Here is a 15,655-nt window from a genome sequence, read left to right as displayed (position 1 = left end):
AAAATACTGTACACATCTGTGCGTAGCCATGTGGGAGAAAGTGCATTGTGTTGATGGGGGCGGTGTTTGAACTCGCCCTGCAGTCTGGAGTATTTTGCTTTTCACTAAGTAGAAGTTGTTTTGTTCATTCAATGGATTCAACCATGCATGATGGCAGCGCAAATGGCAATCACAAGGTTGTCTTGTCCTACTCACTAAACCTGGATACCTGCTGTGAATATTAGTGCCCTAGTCCTTCAGTGATGTTGTCTTGTCCTACTCACTAAACCTGGATACCAGCTGTGAATATTAGTGCCCTAGTCCTTCAGTGATGTTGTCTTGTCCTACTCACTAAACCTGGATACCTGCTGTGAATATTAGTGCCCTAGTCCTTCATTGATGTTGTCTTGTCCTACTCACTAAACCTGGATACCTGCTGTGAATATTAGTGCCCTAGTCCTTCAGTGATGTTGTCTTGTCCTACTCACTAAACCTGGATACCAGCTGTGAATATTAGTGCCCTAGTCCTTCAGTGATGTTGTCTTGTCCTACTCACTAAACCTGGATACCTGCTGTGAATATTAGTGCCCTAGTCCTTCAGTGATGTTGTCTTGTCCTACTCACTAAACCTGGATACCAGCTGTGAATATTAGTGCCCTAGTCCTTCAGTGATGTTGTCTTGTCCTACTCACTAAACCTGGATACCAGCTGTGAATATTAGTGCCCTAGTCCTTAAGTGATGTTGTCTTGTCCTACTCACTAAACCTGGATACCTGCTGTGAATATTAATGCCCTAGTCCTTCAGTGATGTTGTCTTGTCCTACTCACTAAACCTGGATACCTGCTGTGAATATTAGTGCCCTAGTCCTTCAGTGATGTTGTCTTGTCCTACTCACTAAACCTGGATACCAGCTGTGAATATTAGTGCCCTAGTCCTTCAGTGATGTTGTCTTGTCCTACTCACTAAACCTGGATACCAGCTGTGAATATTAGTGCCCTAGTCCTTCAGTGATGTTGTCTTGTCCTACTCACTAAACCTGGATACCAGCTGTGAATATTAGTGCCCTAGTCCTTCAGTGATGTTGTCTTGTCCTACTCACTAAACCTGGATACCAGCTGTGAATATTAGTGCCCTAGTCCTTCAGTGATGTTGTCTTGTCCTACTCACTAAACCTGGATACCAGCTGTGAATATTAGTGCCCTAGTCCTTCAGTGATGTTCTCAATCATGGCTTTGTGGCTTTTGTCTGCCCTCAAGGGGAAGGTGTTGCATAGATTGTGTTCTCACAGCAGAATGGTAGAATGGTGACACCCTCATTATATTAGCCATTACTATAGGATAAACCCTGTAAGGGGCAAGTCTTACTCAGCAGATAACCACTCTCTCGCTCCCCCCCCCAGTTGCACTTTGCTGTCCTTTGTGATGGAGCTGCTGAAGAACTCTGTGGCTATGCAAGAGCAGGTCCTGGCTTGCAAGGGCTTCCTGGTCATCGGTTACACCCTGGAGAAGGTGAGAGACGTGATACACTCACCACCACCCCCCTCGCCAGAGACACATTCACACTCTGCAGTCTTCCTCTCGTCCGTCCTAATTGCTGTTCTGTGCTGAAATTGAAAGGTGGATAATATGATTTCCCAGCACTCTGTCCATTACATCAGAGAGGAGCAGATAGTGAGCTGTCTGTCCTTCAGCCTCAGTGCTGTGCCCTCCAATTCCATACTGCATTTGTCTGTTCTGAGACCAGTGCTAAACGCCCCTACATCTGGTAGCTTGTTGATTGTGTCCGAGTGTGTGTGGTCAGGTATACAGGTTACTCTAAATGTCTATTTACATCTAAGGCTCTAATTGCTTAGCTGCATTTAGAGGTTACAGTGGGCTTGTTAGACACCGAGTTAACCTGATTCACCTTTCTCTCTGTGCGTGTCCTCTGCTCCCTCCCTCTCCTCCCTCCTCTGTAGTCTTCCAAGGTGCATGTGACTCGGTCCGTCCTGGACATTGTGCTGGCCTTCGCCCGTTACCTCAGCAACCTGCAGAACGGCGTCCTGCTGCTCAAGCAGCTGTGTGACCACATCCTGTTCAACCCTGCCATCTGGATCCATGCCCCTGCCAAGGTAAGAGAGGAGAGGTACTGGCACAGGAACACACACATGTGCAGGCAGGTAGACGCATGCACGGTGACACACACATGCACGGTGACACACAGTCAAGGACACAGTTGTGCAAGCAGGTAGGCACATGAAGGCAAACACACACACACACACACCCATCCATCTCTGTCCATCCCATCATCATCCTTTCATACTCTAGTCCTTGTGTCTCTCCTCCAGTACATCAGAGCGACAGCCCACCATTCAGTAGGTTAGGCTATTGGATTTTATTTCTGCCTCACCTCATGCTCGGTTTTTCACCTCAAATCAAATGTTGTTTGTCACATGCGCTGAATGTAGACCTTACAGTGAAATGCTTACTTACAAGCCCTTAACAAACAATGCAGTTTTAAGAAAAATAAGTGTTCAGTAAAAAATAGATAAGTAAAAAAATATATATATTTAATAATAATATATGAAGTAACAAATAATTAAAGAGCTGTAGTAAAATAACAATAGCGAGGCTATATACAGGGGTACCGGTACAGAGTCAATGTGCAGGGGGCATCGGTTAGTCGGCTGTATGTGTTCTTACGTACGTACACGCGCGTGTGTGTGTGTGTGCATGCACCCCCCAGGTGCAGTTGGTGTTGTACACCTACCTGTCCACAGAGTTCATCAGCACGGTGACCATCTACAACGCCATCCGCAGGGTGGGCACGGTACTGCAGGTCATGCACACGCTCAAGTACTACTACTGGGTCGTCAACCCCCAGGACCGCAGCGGAGTCACGCCCAAGGGCCTCGGTAAGAGAACACACACATGCCTCCCTACACACACACACCGCACTCTTTCATATTTCCACTAACACACACTTTTCTACACACACTGATACAGACGGGTACCTCTCCTCCCCTAGACCAGTGTTGCTGTAGTGTTGACATGGAAGTTGAGCAGCACGCTGCTTTTGCTGTGTGGACCTGGGTCCATCATCCAGTCCTTTGTGTCCCCTGCAGAATGTGCTTTCCTGTCCTTCTTGTACCTATGTTGTCTGCTAAACCTAGAATAAACATGTTGTATTGTCTACCTACAGCTGTGCACACTGCATCGCGTCCTAAATAACATCTTTTTGACAACAGACCTTCTCTAATGACTTTATCTCTGCGTGTGTGTCTGTGTGTGTAGACGGTCCGAGACCCAACCAGAAGGAGATCCACTCTCTCAGAGCCTTTCTGCTGCTGTTTGTGAAACAACTCATAATGAAGGTTAGTTTATAAAGTGTATCTAATGAGAATCTCGTTTGATATTCAAAATAATATATATATTTAGCCTTTTTGCACCTTAATTTCCAATAACTATGATCGGTGAAAAGATAGATTTATATTCTGTACTCTCTCTTTTCAGGATTACGGAGTGAAGGAAGATGAGCTTCAGAGTATTCTCAACTACCTGCTCACCATGCATGAGGTGACAACTAAAAGATCATTCAAAATATCATGTCCTATACAGTGCACTACTTTTATACAATAGATACTTTATTGTGAAGAGTATGCAGCTGCACCATGCAGTGTCCACTCTCCAGGAATTCCTGTTCGTTCTTACTCGATGCTCCTTTACAGTTTTGAGGTATAAAACTGCCCACTAGGTGGCAATCTAAGCCAACAGCTCCGGCCTCCCAGACCCTCTCTCCTCTGTGCTATAGATAGACAGACCAATCACACTGTGCCGGGGAACCGACCAGGCTCTTTTTAACCGTTGCCCAGTTTCACCAAGCCCTCCCTCTCACAGAAGCCTCTGTGTTTACACTGCAGTGATGCATAGAGAAATGATGGTGCTGTAAAACAAGCAGGAATGATCCCTGCAGGAACAAGGGGATTAACTGCTCTCCTTCAGCAGCTCTGCAGTCTTCTGTGGATTGTTCATTCATCAGATAATTCCCTTGTTTCCGTGTATTATTCATTCCGTCAACATTCGTTATCAACGACTAATGATCTGTTTCCGTAGCTAATCAAGATGGAAACCGGTTTGATCTTTGATGTTGTGTGTCACCAATTAATTAATAATTAGTGCGAAAATAAACAGTTAATTATTGCACTTACATGGTCAATTCCTGTGTTTGTGGGTACTCTGCATCCATGTGGGTGTCTGTACAGTAGGGTGTGTTTTGGTGTCTGCTTCATGATGATACATGGCGTAACAGCACACCCACTAGCCACACTATTCATCTCCCGTTGGGTTGCATGACTCCACAGTGAAAGGCGGTGCTAATTGCGAGCCCATTAGCGCGCGCACACACACACTATTTATCATATTGCTAATAATGCTAACAACAGGGCCTCCTCCCTGATCTGATTAATTCAATTCAGTACAACTGTATTTATTTTCCCAGGACGACAATCTAATGGATGTGCTTCAGCTGCTGGTGGCTCTGATGTCGGAGCATCACGGCTCCATGGTGCAGGCCTTTGATCAGCGCAACGGAGTACGGTGAGCTTCAGGAATAGAATGACCCGCCGCCCATCACAGAGCTCCAATGGGAATGTCCGTTCCAGTCGTTTGACTTCTATGACGGTACTGTAACTATAACGTCATCTCCCGTGGCACAGGCCCTGCGGCCTCTGAGAACAAGATCGCTGTGATTGTGAGCCTACTTTGTGTGTGCCGTCGAAATGGTACCGTGTTACATTTGTAGTGCCGGAGACTGTACCCTATTTCCTGTATAATAGTGCACTACTTTTAACCAGAGGCTATAAAGGGACTAGGCTGCCATTTCAGATGTGCCCTTGTGGTTCTGTTTGTGTTTCATGAAGCCAAAATGAAGCCAGATGACACCGAGGCCAATACAGATGGTTTACTGGCTTCATTTGATCCTTTATCTGCAGGACTATTGACATTCGGCGACGACGGCGCACAAGATTTATGTAGCTTATATAGTCACCCTGTTTGCATTCTCTGTCACAGGGGGTTAAATGTAGTGTGTCAACCATGCATGTCTGGGCTGGTGTCTGATATAGGCCCACTTTAAAGGCTTCTGGAAATCTTTGTCTGACGCGCATTTTGGGTGCCTTGTCATTTTACTAGCCACTCATAAAGGCTCCAACCACCTCTATTTTACGACCCAAGTAGATGTCCTATACAACTGTATAGTAGGTTCACAAAGCAGATATAATCTGTCATGAAGTGATTCTGTAAATGTTTGGTTCTGATACACTCTTAGGTTTTATAATTTGAGAAACTGTTAAATTTGCTTAAATATGTTAAATTTGTTATTCGTGTGTTTTTCTTTGTTTCTGTACAGGGCCATTTACAAGCTGCTGGCTTCCAACAGTGAAGGAATCAGAGTTCAGGCACTCAAAGTCTTGGGCTACTTCCTCAAACACTTGCCCGCTAAGTAAGAACTCTGTGTTGCTGTCACTTACCTTGTACTCTTGTCTGTAGGATATTATTAAGAATTGTCTGTACGTTTGGTCACATTAAAGCACTCAATTCTGCCTTGAACATTAAAAGCACATTTGTTCCAGATTAAAGAAGGACTCAGTTAGACTCAGTCATTGATGTAATTATTCCTATTCTATAGTCATTTACCTTCAGGCAGCCAAAAGGGTTTTCAATTCAAAATGGCCTCTCCTCAGTTATATATTTCTAAGAGCCAAATCCCATCATGGAGATGAGTATCTACAGAGAAAAGGGTCTCATTCAGGTGGAGGTCGATATCTAATCCTCGTTCAGCCTGCGTACCGTAGTAAAATGAATAGCTGGTATTAAAGCCCCTTCTATTTCTCTCTCTTTGGAGAGTAAATTGCCTCTAGTTGTGTAGAAGTGTTTTAGATAACAAATTAGCCACTCGTAAGCCTCCTTTGGTTCAGTGACCAATTAAGATGTCGAAAGACAACAACCCAGGATGAAATACAGTGCAGGTCTCATTGAGGCTCTATTTCCAATTCTACTGATTCCTTTTTGATCCCCCAAACTTTTGATCAGTGGTAGTACATATTCCCCAGCGTCATCCTCATCCCCAGCTTCATCCTCAGCTCTAGCCTCATCCTCAGCCCCAACATTTCACTGAAAGTTGAAAGTTGGAATAGTAGAATGCACAAGCTTGTCAGAAATGTCCAGATCAACTAGCCCATGTCAGCTAACATTTTTTATCTAGGTTTTTTAGCCCATAGATGTTGTTGTAATGTCTGAGTCACAGAGATATCACATGAAAACACATTGGACATGCTTTAAACCTGCAACATTTGCTCTGCACCCCATTAAAAAAAGTCAAATTGCAGGAAATACTCTTTAAATTTGCAACATTTTCTCTCCACCAACAAGAGGTGACTGAACAGTTTGTCATAAACAGTGCTTGTGCCCTTAGAAATCGATGTGGGCATGCGTGCGTGTGTAGAGGATGTTCCCTAATGCTGGAAGGGGGGCCTGAGAGAAAAAGTCTGAGACAGTCAGACTCTTTGCTGTCTGACTAATACTAGCTTTATCATCCCAGAATATCTACAGATGAGTGATACTCAGAGATGAAAGCTTTGAGGGATACTTGTCTTTGAAGGGTCCTGACAGGCCTCTGCAGGGTTGCTTTTTTTCATGTCTTTCAACTGTGTTCAAATGTGTTCTGATGCACTGGTAAACTTACACAAGCGGCGGTTCACAAACATTCATAGTCCGTGACTCACCCTATGGCTTCGGGAATTTTCCTTGTCTGTCCTCAACCATTCCTTGACCGACAGCCCAAAATGGAATATGTACTGCCCAACATTTTGGAAACATTGCTTGCTATACCATACAATGGTGCCAATTAATGCTTTTGTGAATTTATAGTTTAACTGTCTAGGTAAAATGTTTGCATGTAATTAAGTGCAACACGATACACTGTGGATACAGTGATCAATGCGCTGGTACCAAATGTCAATGGATACTCACTGACCGTTTGACCCTTGACCTTTGTTCCAGGAGGAAGTCAGAGGTCATGCTGGGTCACGGGCTCTTCTCCCTGCTCAACGAGCGACTGATGCTCCACTCCAACCAGTTCAGCATGACAACCTACAACGTGCTCTTCGAGGTCAGTTTAGTCCCTCTCTCGTCTCTTCCTTGCCGTGTATGTGTAGGAGAGTCTATCTGAAAATGTAGTGGTTGACATACGAAGCTATTTTCTCTTTGCCTCCCCCATAAATCCTAATACTAACTGCCCTCCATTTTGTATTTGCATTGGCTGATGATTTCCGTCACTGTATTAGTTCAGTTATACATGCACTGATTACACATGAATTAATTCTGAGAACACATTATTTAGATTAGAAGTGTGTTTTCTGAATGATTTAACGCTTTTATAGTTTGTTTGATTAAGTTGTATAGAACGTGTAGTTAAACTCTAGTTTTCCTGCGGCCTGCGTCAGCTCTAGCTCTTCTCCTTCTGTCTGGACCTGAATAGCATATCCCTTCTGAAAACATTTCAGTCCGTTTTGGTTCTATTATTACCCATTGGTAAGAACTTAACTCAAATGATGGTCATTTGTGTTAATGTATCTATGTTATAATGGCATACCAAGACTTTTGATGGACATTAATACACACTATATTAAACTCCACAGGAATCATTGTATCTGACCTTGTAAATGACGTATTTTGACACACAGAAGTATATGGGATTGACAGGAGAAACTGGGGGAATTTCATGTATTTCTCCTCTGCTGTTACTGTGAGATATTGCCGTCTATTCGATTCGTCACTGATTCTTGTTACCTATTTCTTCTGTAAAGACTTGGTGAACACATACGAACATATGTGGATTTCTGTATGGCCCAATGTACCTCTTCCCTGGTGCTGTTAGTATGAGCTATAGATGCAGAAAAGTATTTATGTAAATCTCATTTCTCCCTTTTCTGTGCAGATCCTGGTTGAACTGAATACTGTGGAATTGCAATGTGGAACTCATGTACTTCTTGGTGCTGTTACTATGATCTATAGATTCACATAAAAGTATTTATGTCTCTCCTCTATTTCTCCCTTTTCTCCCCTCGTCTCTTCTTTCTCTCTCTCTCCTTCTCCGTAGATCCTGACCGAGCAGATCTGCACTCAAGTGATCCATAAACAGCATCCGGACCCCGACTCCAATGTGAAGATTGTCAACCCGCGTGAGTCACCCCTCGGCATCCCACCACTAAATAAATCACCTTTACCTACCGCTGCATGCTTGACCAGACCTAGAGAGCCTCCTCTCCCTTACGGCCGCTGCCAGTGTTATATACTGGCCAACAAATGTGGAGCATAAATTGAGGCTAAAAAACTATACTACTCAAACGGTATGTGATCATATACGATTAGGCTAATAGTGGTCGTGTTGGGCTATAAGATTCAGCTGGTACATTTTAAGTCCATCGTTTTTTTGAAAAAATAATCAAGACGAGTAGCTATTGAGAGAAAAAAAAGCTACGTAAATGAAATGATATTGTGATAGTACATTTACAAAAAAGAATGTTTCACAGCAAATTAAAGTTGTGAAATATCAGTTTTATTCAGTTGATGTTCACTCAACAGCTGAAGTGCATCGTTAAACACCTCATGAAATCAACACCAGGCCCTGCGGCGTTATATAATGTTAATAAGAAGCCTTTTCCTACTTTTGAAACTCAACTGTCATTTTTCAAAAGTTAGGTATTTGATCCCATCCGGGAAATGATGCAACAAGCTTACATGGCAACTTAATATTTCATTAAGTTGATATACTATTGCATTATGTGGTGTTTTTAATAAGAGTTTAGAGGAACAGGAATTTATAGTTCAAAATGTATCGCACAGACAAATGTACTGTTTTTCTGGGAAATTAGAAACATTTAAAATGGTTTGAATTATGGTCCTGTCTTCTGCAAAGGGTTTCTCATTTGATGTTTATCTTTTTAATATTCTGATAATGTACACATACAGTAATTTAAAGTAATACCCCCAGAGATGTAGCAGTTTCCCTTTACTACCAGTGGCATACATGCCTCATTAAGAGGGACAACGTCCATGCTTAGTTTCTGTTTGATGCAACGTAACAAGCCCATAGCAACCTCATTGCTTTGATCAATGTACTTGTCTCATCCTGTCCTCGTCTAGTATTTTCAGACCATTACTTACCTCTAATTTCACATGCCTGCTCTCAAAACCTTTTCATATGTGGGAGAATCAACTTCCCCAGCTGTGGCGGAGAGGGGGGAAAATAACTGAGTCAGGCTGAAATCACAACCGAGGTTTACTTGGACCCTGCTCTAATCGTACAATTTAGCCTCATTTGTGTGTGTGTGTGTGTGTGTTACACATCTCATAGTCACACATTGATTAGCAAAGGCCCTTTATTGTGGTAAAGGCATCCAGTCGTGTGCAGCGTAAACTACATGGAGACAGTCCTATGTGCTTTTTGCATGTGAACTGAACACACTTTATGGGAGTTCTGAGCCATGGGAGCACCATGGAGTCTGTTTCTCCTTTACTGTAGCTGCCTGCGTTCTCTTCTTGATGTTATCTGCTCTGAAGCCTCAAAATGGGCCTGATTGCAGTCTTTAGTAACGTCAGAGCGAATCAAACAAACTAAGGAAGTACCGTTTCCCTTAAATTAACTCCATGGAAAGAACCCAAGACCAAATGGGGGGAAAAAAGACCCCATACTCACATCCCTCCATCCCCCAGTAACATGCAGAGGTCATTTTCTGGCAGTGAGAGTTCAGTGATTCATAATTTGATTGACTAAGGCGTATAGAAACAACAAACGTCTGGGCTGCGAGGGGTCCTTGTTTGTTACCATCGGTTACCACCAAGGTCCAAGACGACAAAGTGAAATCATAACCCCCCCCCCCTTCCTGACTCAAGCTAAATGGACACTGACATAGTCTATATAATTCATCTAAACAGCCAGTCTCTTTAGGTTAACTAAAGAAAGGGTTCCAGGAAGCCTGCATAGGACTTTGGCAGGCGTGGTACACAAACAAACACACACACACACACACATCTCTGAGTTGAAACAATATCAAACTTAGTTTGATCGTTTCCACCACATAGATGTTGAGGTGTCTGCTGACAGTGAAATCAAGATGGCTTGTGACACAATGATTCACACATGTTGAGATGAATTGTCTGATTGTGTCGTTGAATTGTGGTCTGACTCTTACTCCCTCTGCAATTGATTTGTTTTCTTGGAAAGTGTGTTCATTTGAAAAATCTGTTATTTTTTTGCTATTTAGGATACACAATTTGAATCACTGATAGGGAGTAAAATGGTATTATTCAGTATCAATATTAAGAGATTTTTAAATGTTTTAAAATCAGTATTGTAGCATTTCACAATTTTCATACTACTTTCAAAACAACCAGAATTTATTTAAATGTATTCATTTATTTAAATGAATTCTCAGATTCTGTCTCTTGCTTAATCACTTCTTATTTGGTGAATCAGTATTAAAAACTCCTTATTTTAATGAAGATATCATACTATGAGAGACAACAGTCTGTTCTCTGCATTCCTCTGCTGACCGTCTGTTCTGTACGACCCGAGTCAGTAACCCTGCAGGGAAAGTAGTGCGTCTGTGTGTACTAAACCGTGTCAGACACCGTAACGGGGCATTAACAGAACGTGTTTTCCTGTGTTATGACAGAGGTCCTGAAGGTGATCGCTGCCCTGCTGAAGAACTCTCCCCTCTCCCCAGAGAGCATGGAGGTGCGCAGGGTCTTCCTGTCAGACATGATCAAACTGTTCAATAACAGCAAAGATAACAGGAGGTAAGGAACGTAACAGCCCTGAAGTGTACTACCAAGTACACCACATTCTAGTACACTACATAGTACACTACGACAGGGTCTTCCTGTCAGACATGATCAAACTGTTCAATAACAGCAAAGATAACAGGAGGTAAGGAACGTAACAGCCCTGAAGTGTACTACCAAGTACACCACATTCTAGTACACTACATAGCACACTACGACAGGGTCTTCCTGTCAGACATGATCATGATCTGTTCAATAACAACGTATATAACAGGAGGTAAGGAACGACTCAGCCGCGGAGTGGACTACTCTACAATAGACTACCACTAAACAAGAACTGGGTTCAAATAGAATTGAGAAAGCATTCAAATACTTTCAGGGTTTGCTTGAGCCCCCCTGGAGTGCCAGGTGGGCGGAGCTTTGCAGTTTTGCGACTATTCCATTGGTTCAGTTGCGCCAGGCAACCTCTCTCAAGCGCAATCAATCCACTCTAGGGAGTATTTGAAAGGAAACAAATACTATTTGAACCCAGGTCGGCACCAATATCACTTCAGTACAGCCCTCTGGTTGAGTTCAGGACGTTTTCCTGGCATACATTCCCTCTCCGATTACATCTCCCAGTTCCTCATGCTGGCGCCGTGCTGGGGCTTTACTGCAGTGAGGCCAACAAGCTTTGTCCTTCATATGCTCAGAGTACAGGATGTTTTGAAGATGTGTGATATTGTGTATCTGTACACTACATGAGTGTGCTGTGTATGTAGAATTGTTTTCAAATGTTTGTGTGTATGCACGCACATACAGTACTGAGTCTTCGGAGCGCTCATATCTGTGTGTGTTTGTGTATGTCTATCAGGAGCCTGCTACAGTGCTCGGTGTGGCAAGATTGGATGCTCTCTCTGTGCTTCATCAACCCCAAGAGCAGCGAGGAGCAAAAGGTCACTGAGATGGTGTACGCCATCTTCCGCATCCTGCTCTACCACGCCATCAAGTACGAGTGGGGCGGCTGGCGCGTGTGGGTGGACACCCTGTCCATCACCCACTCCAAGGTCAGAGAGCTCATTAACCCCGTCAGACGGTCAACCAAACTCTGTCTCACGGAGAGCACCAGGGCTTCTGGATAGGCTTCTATACGTCTCTGTGGATTGTCGACTCTTTCTCTTGCTCTTCCAATCTATTTGTGCTACATCCTTTTCTCTTTTTCATTATTTTGTGAACACACACACTCCCTGCTCTCATTCCCTCTCCTCCTACTTTCTCTCTCTTTCTTTAGCACGCTGAAATTAGACTCCACTCACCTCGCTGCCCTTTCTCCTACCTCAGCTTCTCCAGGGCGCTCAGCCGTCAAGATCTATCTCAACTCTCTATCCAACCAGTTTTAAGTTGGATCCTGACATAACAGTCTCAGAGGAAATGTCCAAAGATCCCTCCTAGCCTCAATGACCCACTCATAGATTAATAGTGACTGACTAACAGAGAAGTGCCTCTCTCTCGGTGCCCGTCAGATCGAGCCTGGTGGAAATCTTGTGCTGATTATGATGTGAAAACGGCTGTGTGCTGGCTTAATGGAATCAGTTATTTTTCCTCTTCCATCCCTTCTAGTAATTTATTTATGTATTGAGTTTCCCACTCTTTAGTTAAACATAAACTGCCGGCTCTTCTTATTTCAGAAACTCAATTTAAAAAAGAGGCTGTTTAAAAATGAATTGTTGATATTGGATTACGGAGCCAGGTTCCAAGGCAGTGAAGTAATTTGGTCGGCGTCGGATTGTGGTGTGGGTGGTTTATAAAGCTTGGCAGATTGAAGGTTGGTTGAGGGATACTAGGCTATTTTTGTGTTGAGGTGGATGTCTATGGAGTTCTGAGGATGTAGTGATGGATAAAGGCCACTAGGGGGCACAGTTACACCATTTGGCACTGTCTCTCTCCTTCTCAGGACTGAAGTTGGTTGGCTTGGTTGCACAGTATTTGCGAGACCAAAAGCTCTCGACCTCAACATTTACGTACCCCACCTCAACCCTGTCCGTGTGTACCCAACCTAAAGGTTGTATGCGAAAAAATTACTTTGTGTATCCACTATCATATCTGACTGAAGGATTTCTCATATCATTGGTAAGGACAGTACTGAGTAAATATGTAGTTGTGGAGACGTGGAAAAAAACAAAAAACAAAGACCGCTACAAAATGATATCACTGCCAATTCTGGCTAGACTGTTCCAAATGGTTCTGCTGCCGTTTCTGCATTTTTGCCTTGGGACTTTAAGTCTCTTATCGTGAAAGTAATTTTTCAGTCATTTCCTTTTTGTGATGTAATTTTGTACTAAAGCTGTTCATAGACAAATGATAAGGACTATTTCACTTCAGAGTTTTACACAAGCTTAAACATCAAACCACGATGATTGCTTTCTACACTGTAGCAGTAAATACACAGCATTTATTCACGAGAACTTTAAAACATGTTCTTTTTTCCATGAAAGCACACCATGAATGATTCTTCACATATTTATTGATATATTGTATATTAAAGAATAGTTTTGCAGAAACATTACCCTTTTAAATTAGCTGGGAGCGGATGCGAAGACACATGTTAAAAGTCATAGGCTTGTCCAATTGACATCAGTCCTGTGCAGTACAAAATAAACCCAAAGTGACTGTTTATTTGTAAATAACACCTTGTGTGTTTAGGGTTGTGTGTCGCCCCGAGCTTATTGCTGTAGCACGTTGCACATGGCCACAATCACACGCTGCTCTGTAGTTTCACTTTACGACACTGCCATACCAGCCGCTGTGCAAAAATGTGTGCGACTGAGTAGTGGAATTGATCATTCTCTTCAGTACTGGACAGATGGTAATTGCCCTTTCCCATAATTGCACAAGATTAATGCTCTCGCTGCTTAGCTCTGTTTACAGTGCCCCAGCACTAATCTAAAAACAGCACCACACACACACACACACACACACACACACACACAGAGGGTCCCATGCAGTCTTTGAATTGGGTAGGTGCGGCGGGCGCTAGCCATCCAGATACATGCATTTGCTATAAAAAAAAAAGCTGGAGAAGCTCAATTGCAATTTTATTGTCCGGTTTGATAGATTTCCTGCCACCTCTGTAGCACCAGAGCTGTTTGTCACTGTTGCTCTCTCCTCCCACGGCTGCTGTGTGTGTGTGTGTGTGTGTGTGTCTACCACTCTCTCCCTCTACCCACACACATTGTCTCCTCCTTCGCTCTGAGGTTTCTAGAAAGCCTATTCTGAACACATTGAATATTCATCCTGAGCTGCACCTCAACAATCAGAGAAACAAGGCCTCATCAATTTAACCAGCCCACCGGGAGCATCCTGATAAATACAGACACGCATTCAGAAGTATCTACATACTCTATACACACACCTTCTGCTATGCATCTAGGCCTCTATCCATGTCATGTTTTATTTGCAGTTTGGAACACATTGTGTACATTATGCAGTTGAAAATAAGTGCCTCTGTTTCTTATGTGGATTTTTATGAAAATTGCATCAATTAATTTATACTTTTCCCACAAAAATAGCGTTGTGTTTTTAAGTCATATGATTTCTTATTACATGAACACTGACTCCTCTATCACTGATTTATTACTTACAGTGGGGCAAACAAGTATTTAGTCAGACACCAATTGTGCAAGTTCTCCCACTTAAAAAGATGAGAGAGGCCTGTAATTTTCATTATAGGTACACTTCAACTATGACAGACAAAATGAGGAAAGAAAATCACATTGTAGGATTTTTAATGAATTTATTTGCAAATGATGGTGGAAGATAAGTATTTGGTCAATAACAAAAGTTTATCTCAATACTTTGTGATATACCCTTTTGGCAATTACAGGCCTCTCATCTTTTTAAGTGGGAGAACTTGCACAATTGGTGGCTGACTAAATACTTTTTTGCCCCACTGTACATTATTACAGTGAAATCACCTCTGCCTAATGTAGTCTTCCTGCTGTTTTCAAATCTATAATTCTGGTTAAATAAGGTGATATTAGACATTCACTTCTAGCTTCTTTTTTTAATCATAATCACCAAACCTGTATACGTCAGTGGTGGAGAAGACTGGGTTTTCATCCTCCATCCGTATTTACAGTAGTGGGTTAAATGAACTGTACTACAGTATATTTAACATGGGGGCGATAGAGTGAGATTTTCAGAAATCGCTTCCATCTTTCCTTGCCTGCCCAGACTGAGCTAAAGCAGCACTAGTCTAGATGACACCAGTTCAGGTGGCTTCCAGATCTCCCTGTATTCTGCTGCAGACTCCTGAATGGTCACCTGGGATAATATGAAATGATGTGATTGGACCACTGGGACCTGCTGGTTGACTTTAGTTGCAACTGGACATGTATGACCGTCTGGCAGATCCTGTGTGTGTGTGTGTGTGCAGTCAAAGGTCACGCCTGGTTGTGTGGGGTGAGTGGGGTGAGTGGGTTGAGTGCACATGTGTATGAAAAGTATGATGAATGCGCACCTTTCTGTATGAATGAACCAATATGTTAGTGTGTGTGTGCGTGCCCATGTGTGTACACAAATGTGTGTGTCCTTTATCTGAGCCAGAGCAGCAGCAGGCTTTGTGTCGCAGTGTGAGCAGACCAGGCAGATGTTTCTGCAGGTGGGCCTGCTGACACACACACACACACACACGCACACACACACACGATGCCTTTCTCCCAGCTCTGCACACAAATTAGTTGGATTTGAGGAAGATTTCTAAATCAGTCATCAGTGTGTGAAGGACTCCGTATCCTTCTAGCGTCAACAGTCAGCTTCCCTGTAGCGTCCACCTTGTGGAAATGATGGCATCAGACATTAACAGGTGAAGAGA

At 43.0% G+C, this 15,655-nt stretch overlaps 1 protein-coding gene across 6 annotated transcripts in view; it reads left to right on the top strand.

Annotated features, from left to right (window-relative positions):
* lrba (LPS responsive beige-like anchor protein) overlaps positions 1-15,655 on the top strand; it is a 343,066-nt gene that overhangs the window by 65,864 nt on the left and 261,547 nt on the right. For 5 of the 6 annotated variants that reach the window (XM_031828372.1, XM_031828375.1, XM_031828374.1 and 2 more), the window contains exons 12-22: positions 1,380-1,488; positions 1,938-2,090; positions 2,705-2,873; positions 3,253-3,332; positions 3,472-3,534; positions 4,457-4,554; positions 5,366-5,458; positions 7,018-7,126; positions 8,117-8,198; positions 10,695-10,818; positions 11,657-11,849. In XM_031828372.1, coding sequence (XP_031684232.1) covers positions 1,380-1,488; positions 1,938-2,090; positions 2,705-2,873; positions 3,253-3,332; positions 3,472-3,534; positions 4,457-4,554; positions 5,366-5,458; positions 7,018-7,126; positions 8,117-8,198; positions 10,695-10,818; positions 11,657-11,849 — 1,273 coding nt within the window. Of the gene's footprint in view, positions 1-1,379; positions 1,489-1,937; positions 2,091-2,704; positions 2,874-3,252; positions 3,333-3,471; positions 3,535-4,456; positions 4,555-5,365; positions 5,459-7,017; positions 7,127-8,116; positions 8,199-10,694; positions 10,819-10,875; positions 10,949-11,656; positions 11,850-15,655 lie in introns of those variants that run through there. The other variant, XM_031828377.1, reaches the window with a different exon arrangement.

Source organism: Oncorhynchus kisutch, linkage group LG7, assembly GCF_002021735.2.
Source record: "Oncorhynchus kisutch isolate 150728-3 linkage group LG7, Okis_V2, whole genome shotgun sequence".
Lineage (NCBI taxonomy): Eukaryota > Metazoa > Chordata > Actinopteri > Salmoniformes > Salmonidae > Oncorhynchus > Oncorhynchus kisutch.
Note: the sequence above shows the minus strand (reverse complement) of the source record. Positions and strands in the feature narration are given on the sequence as shown.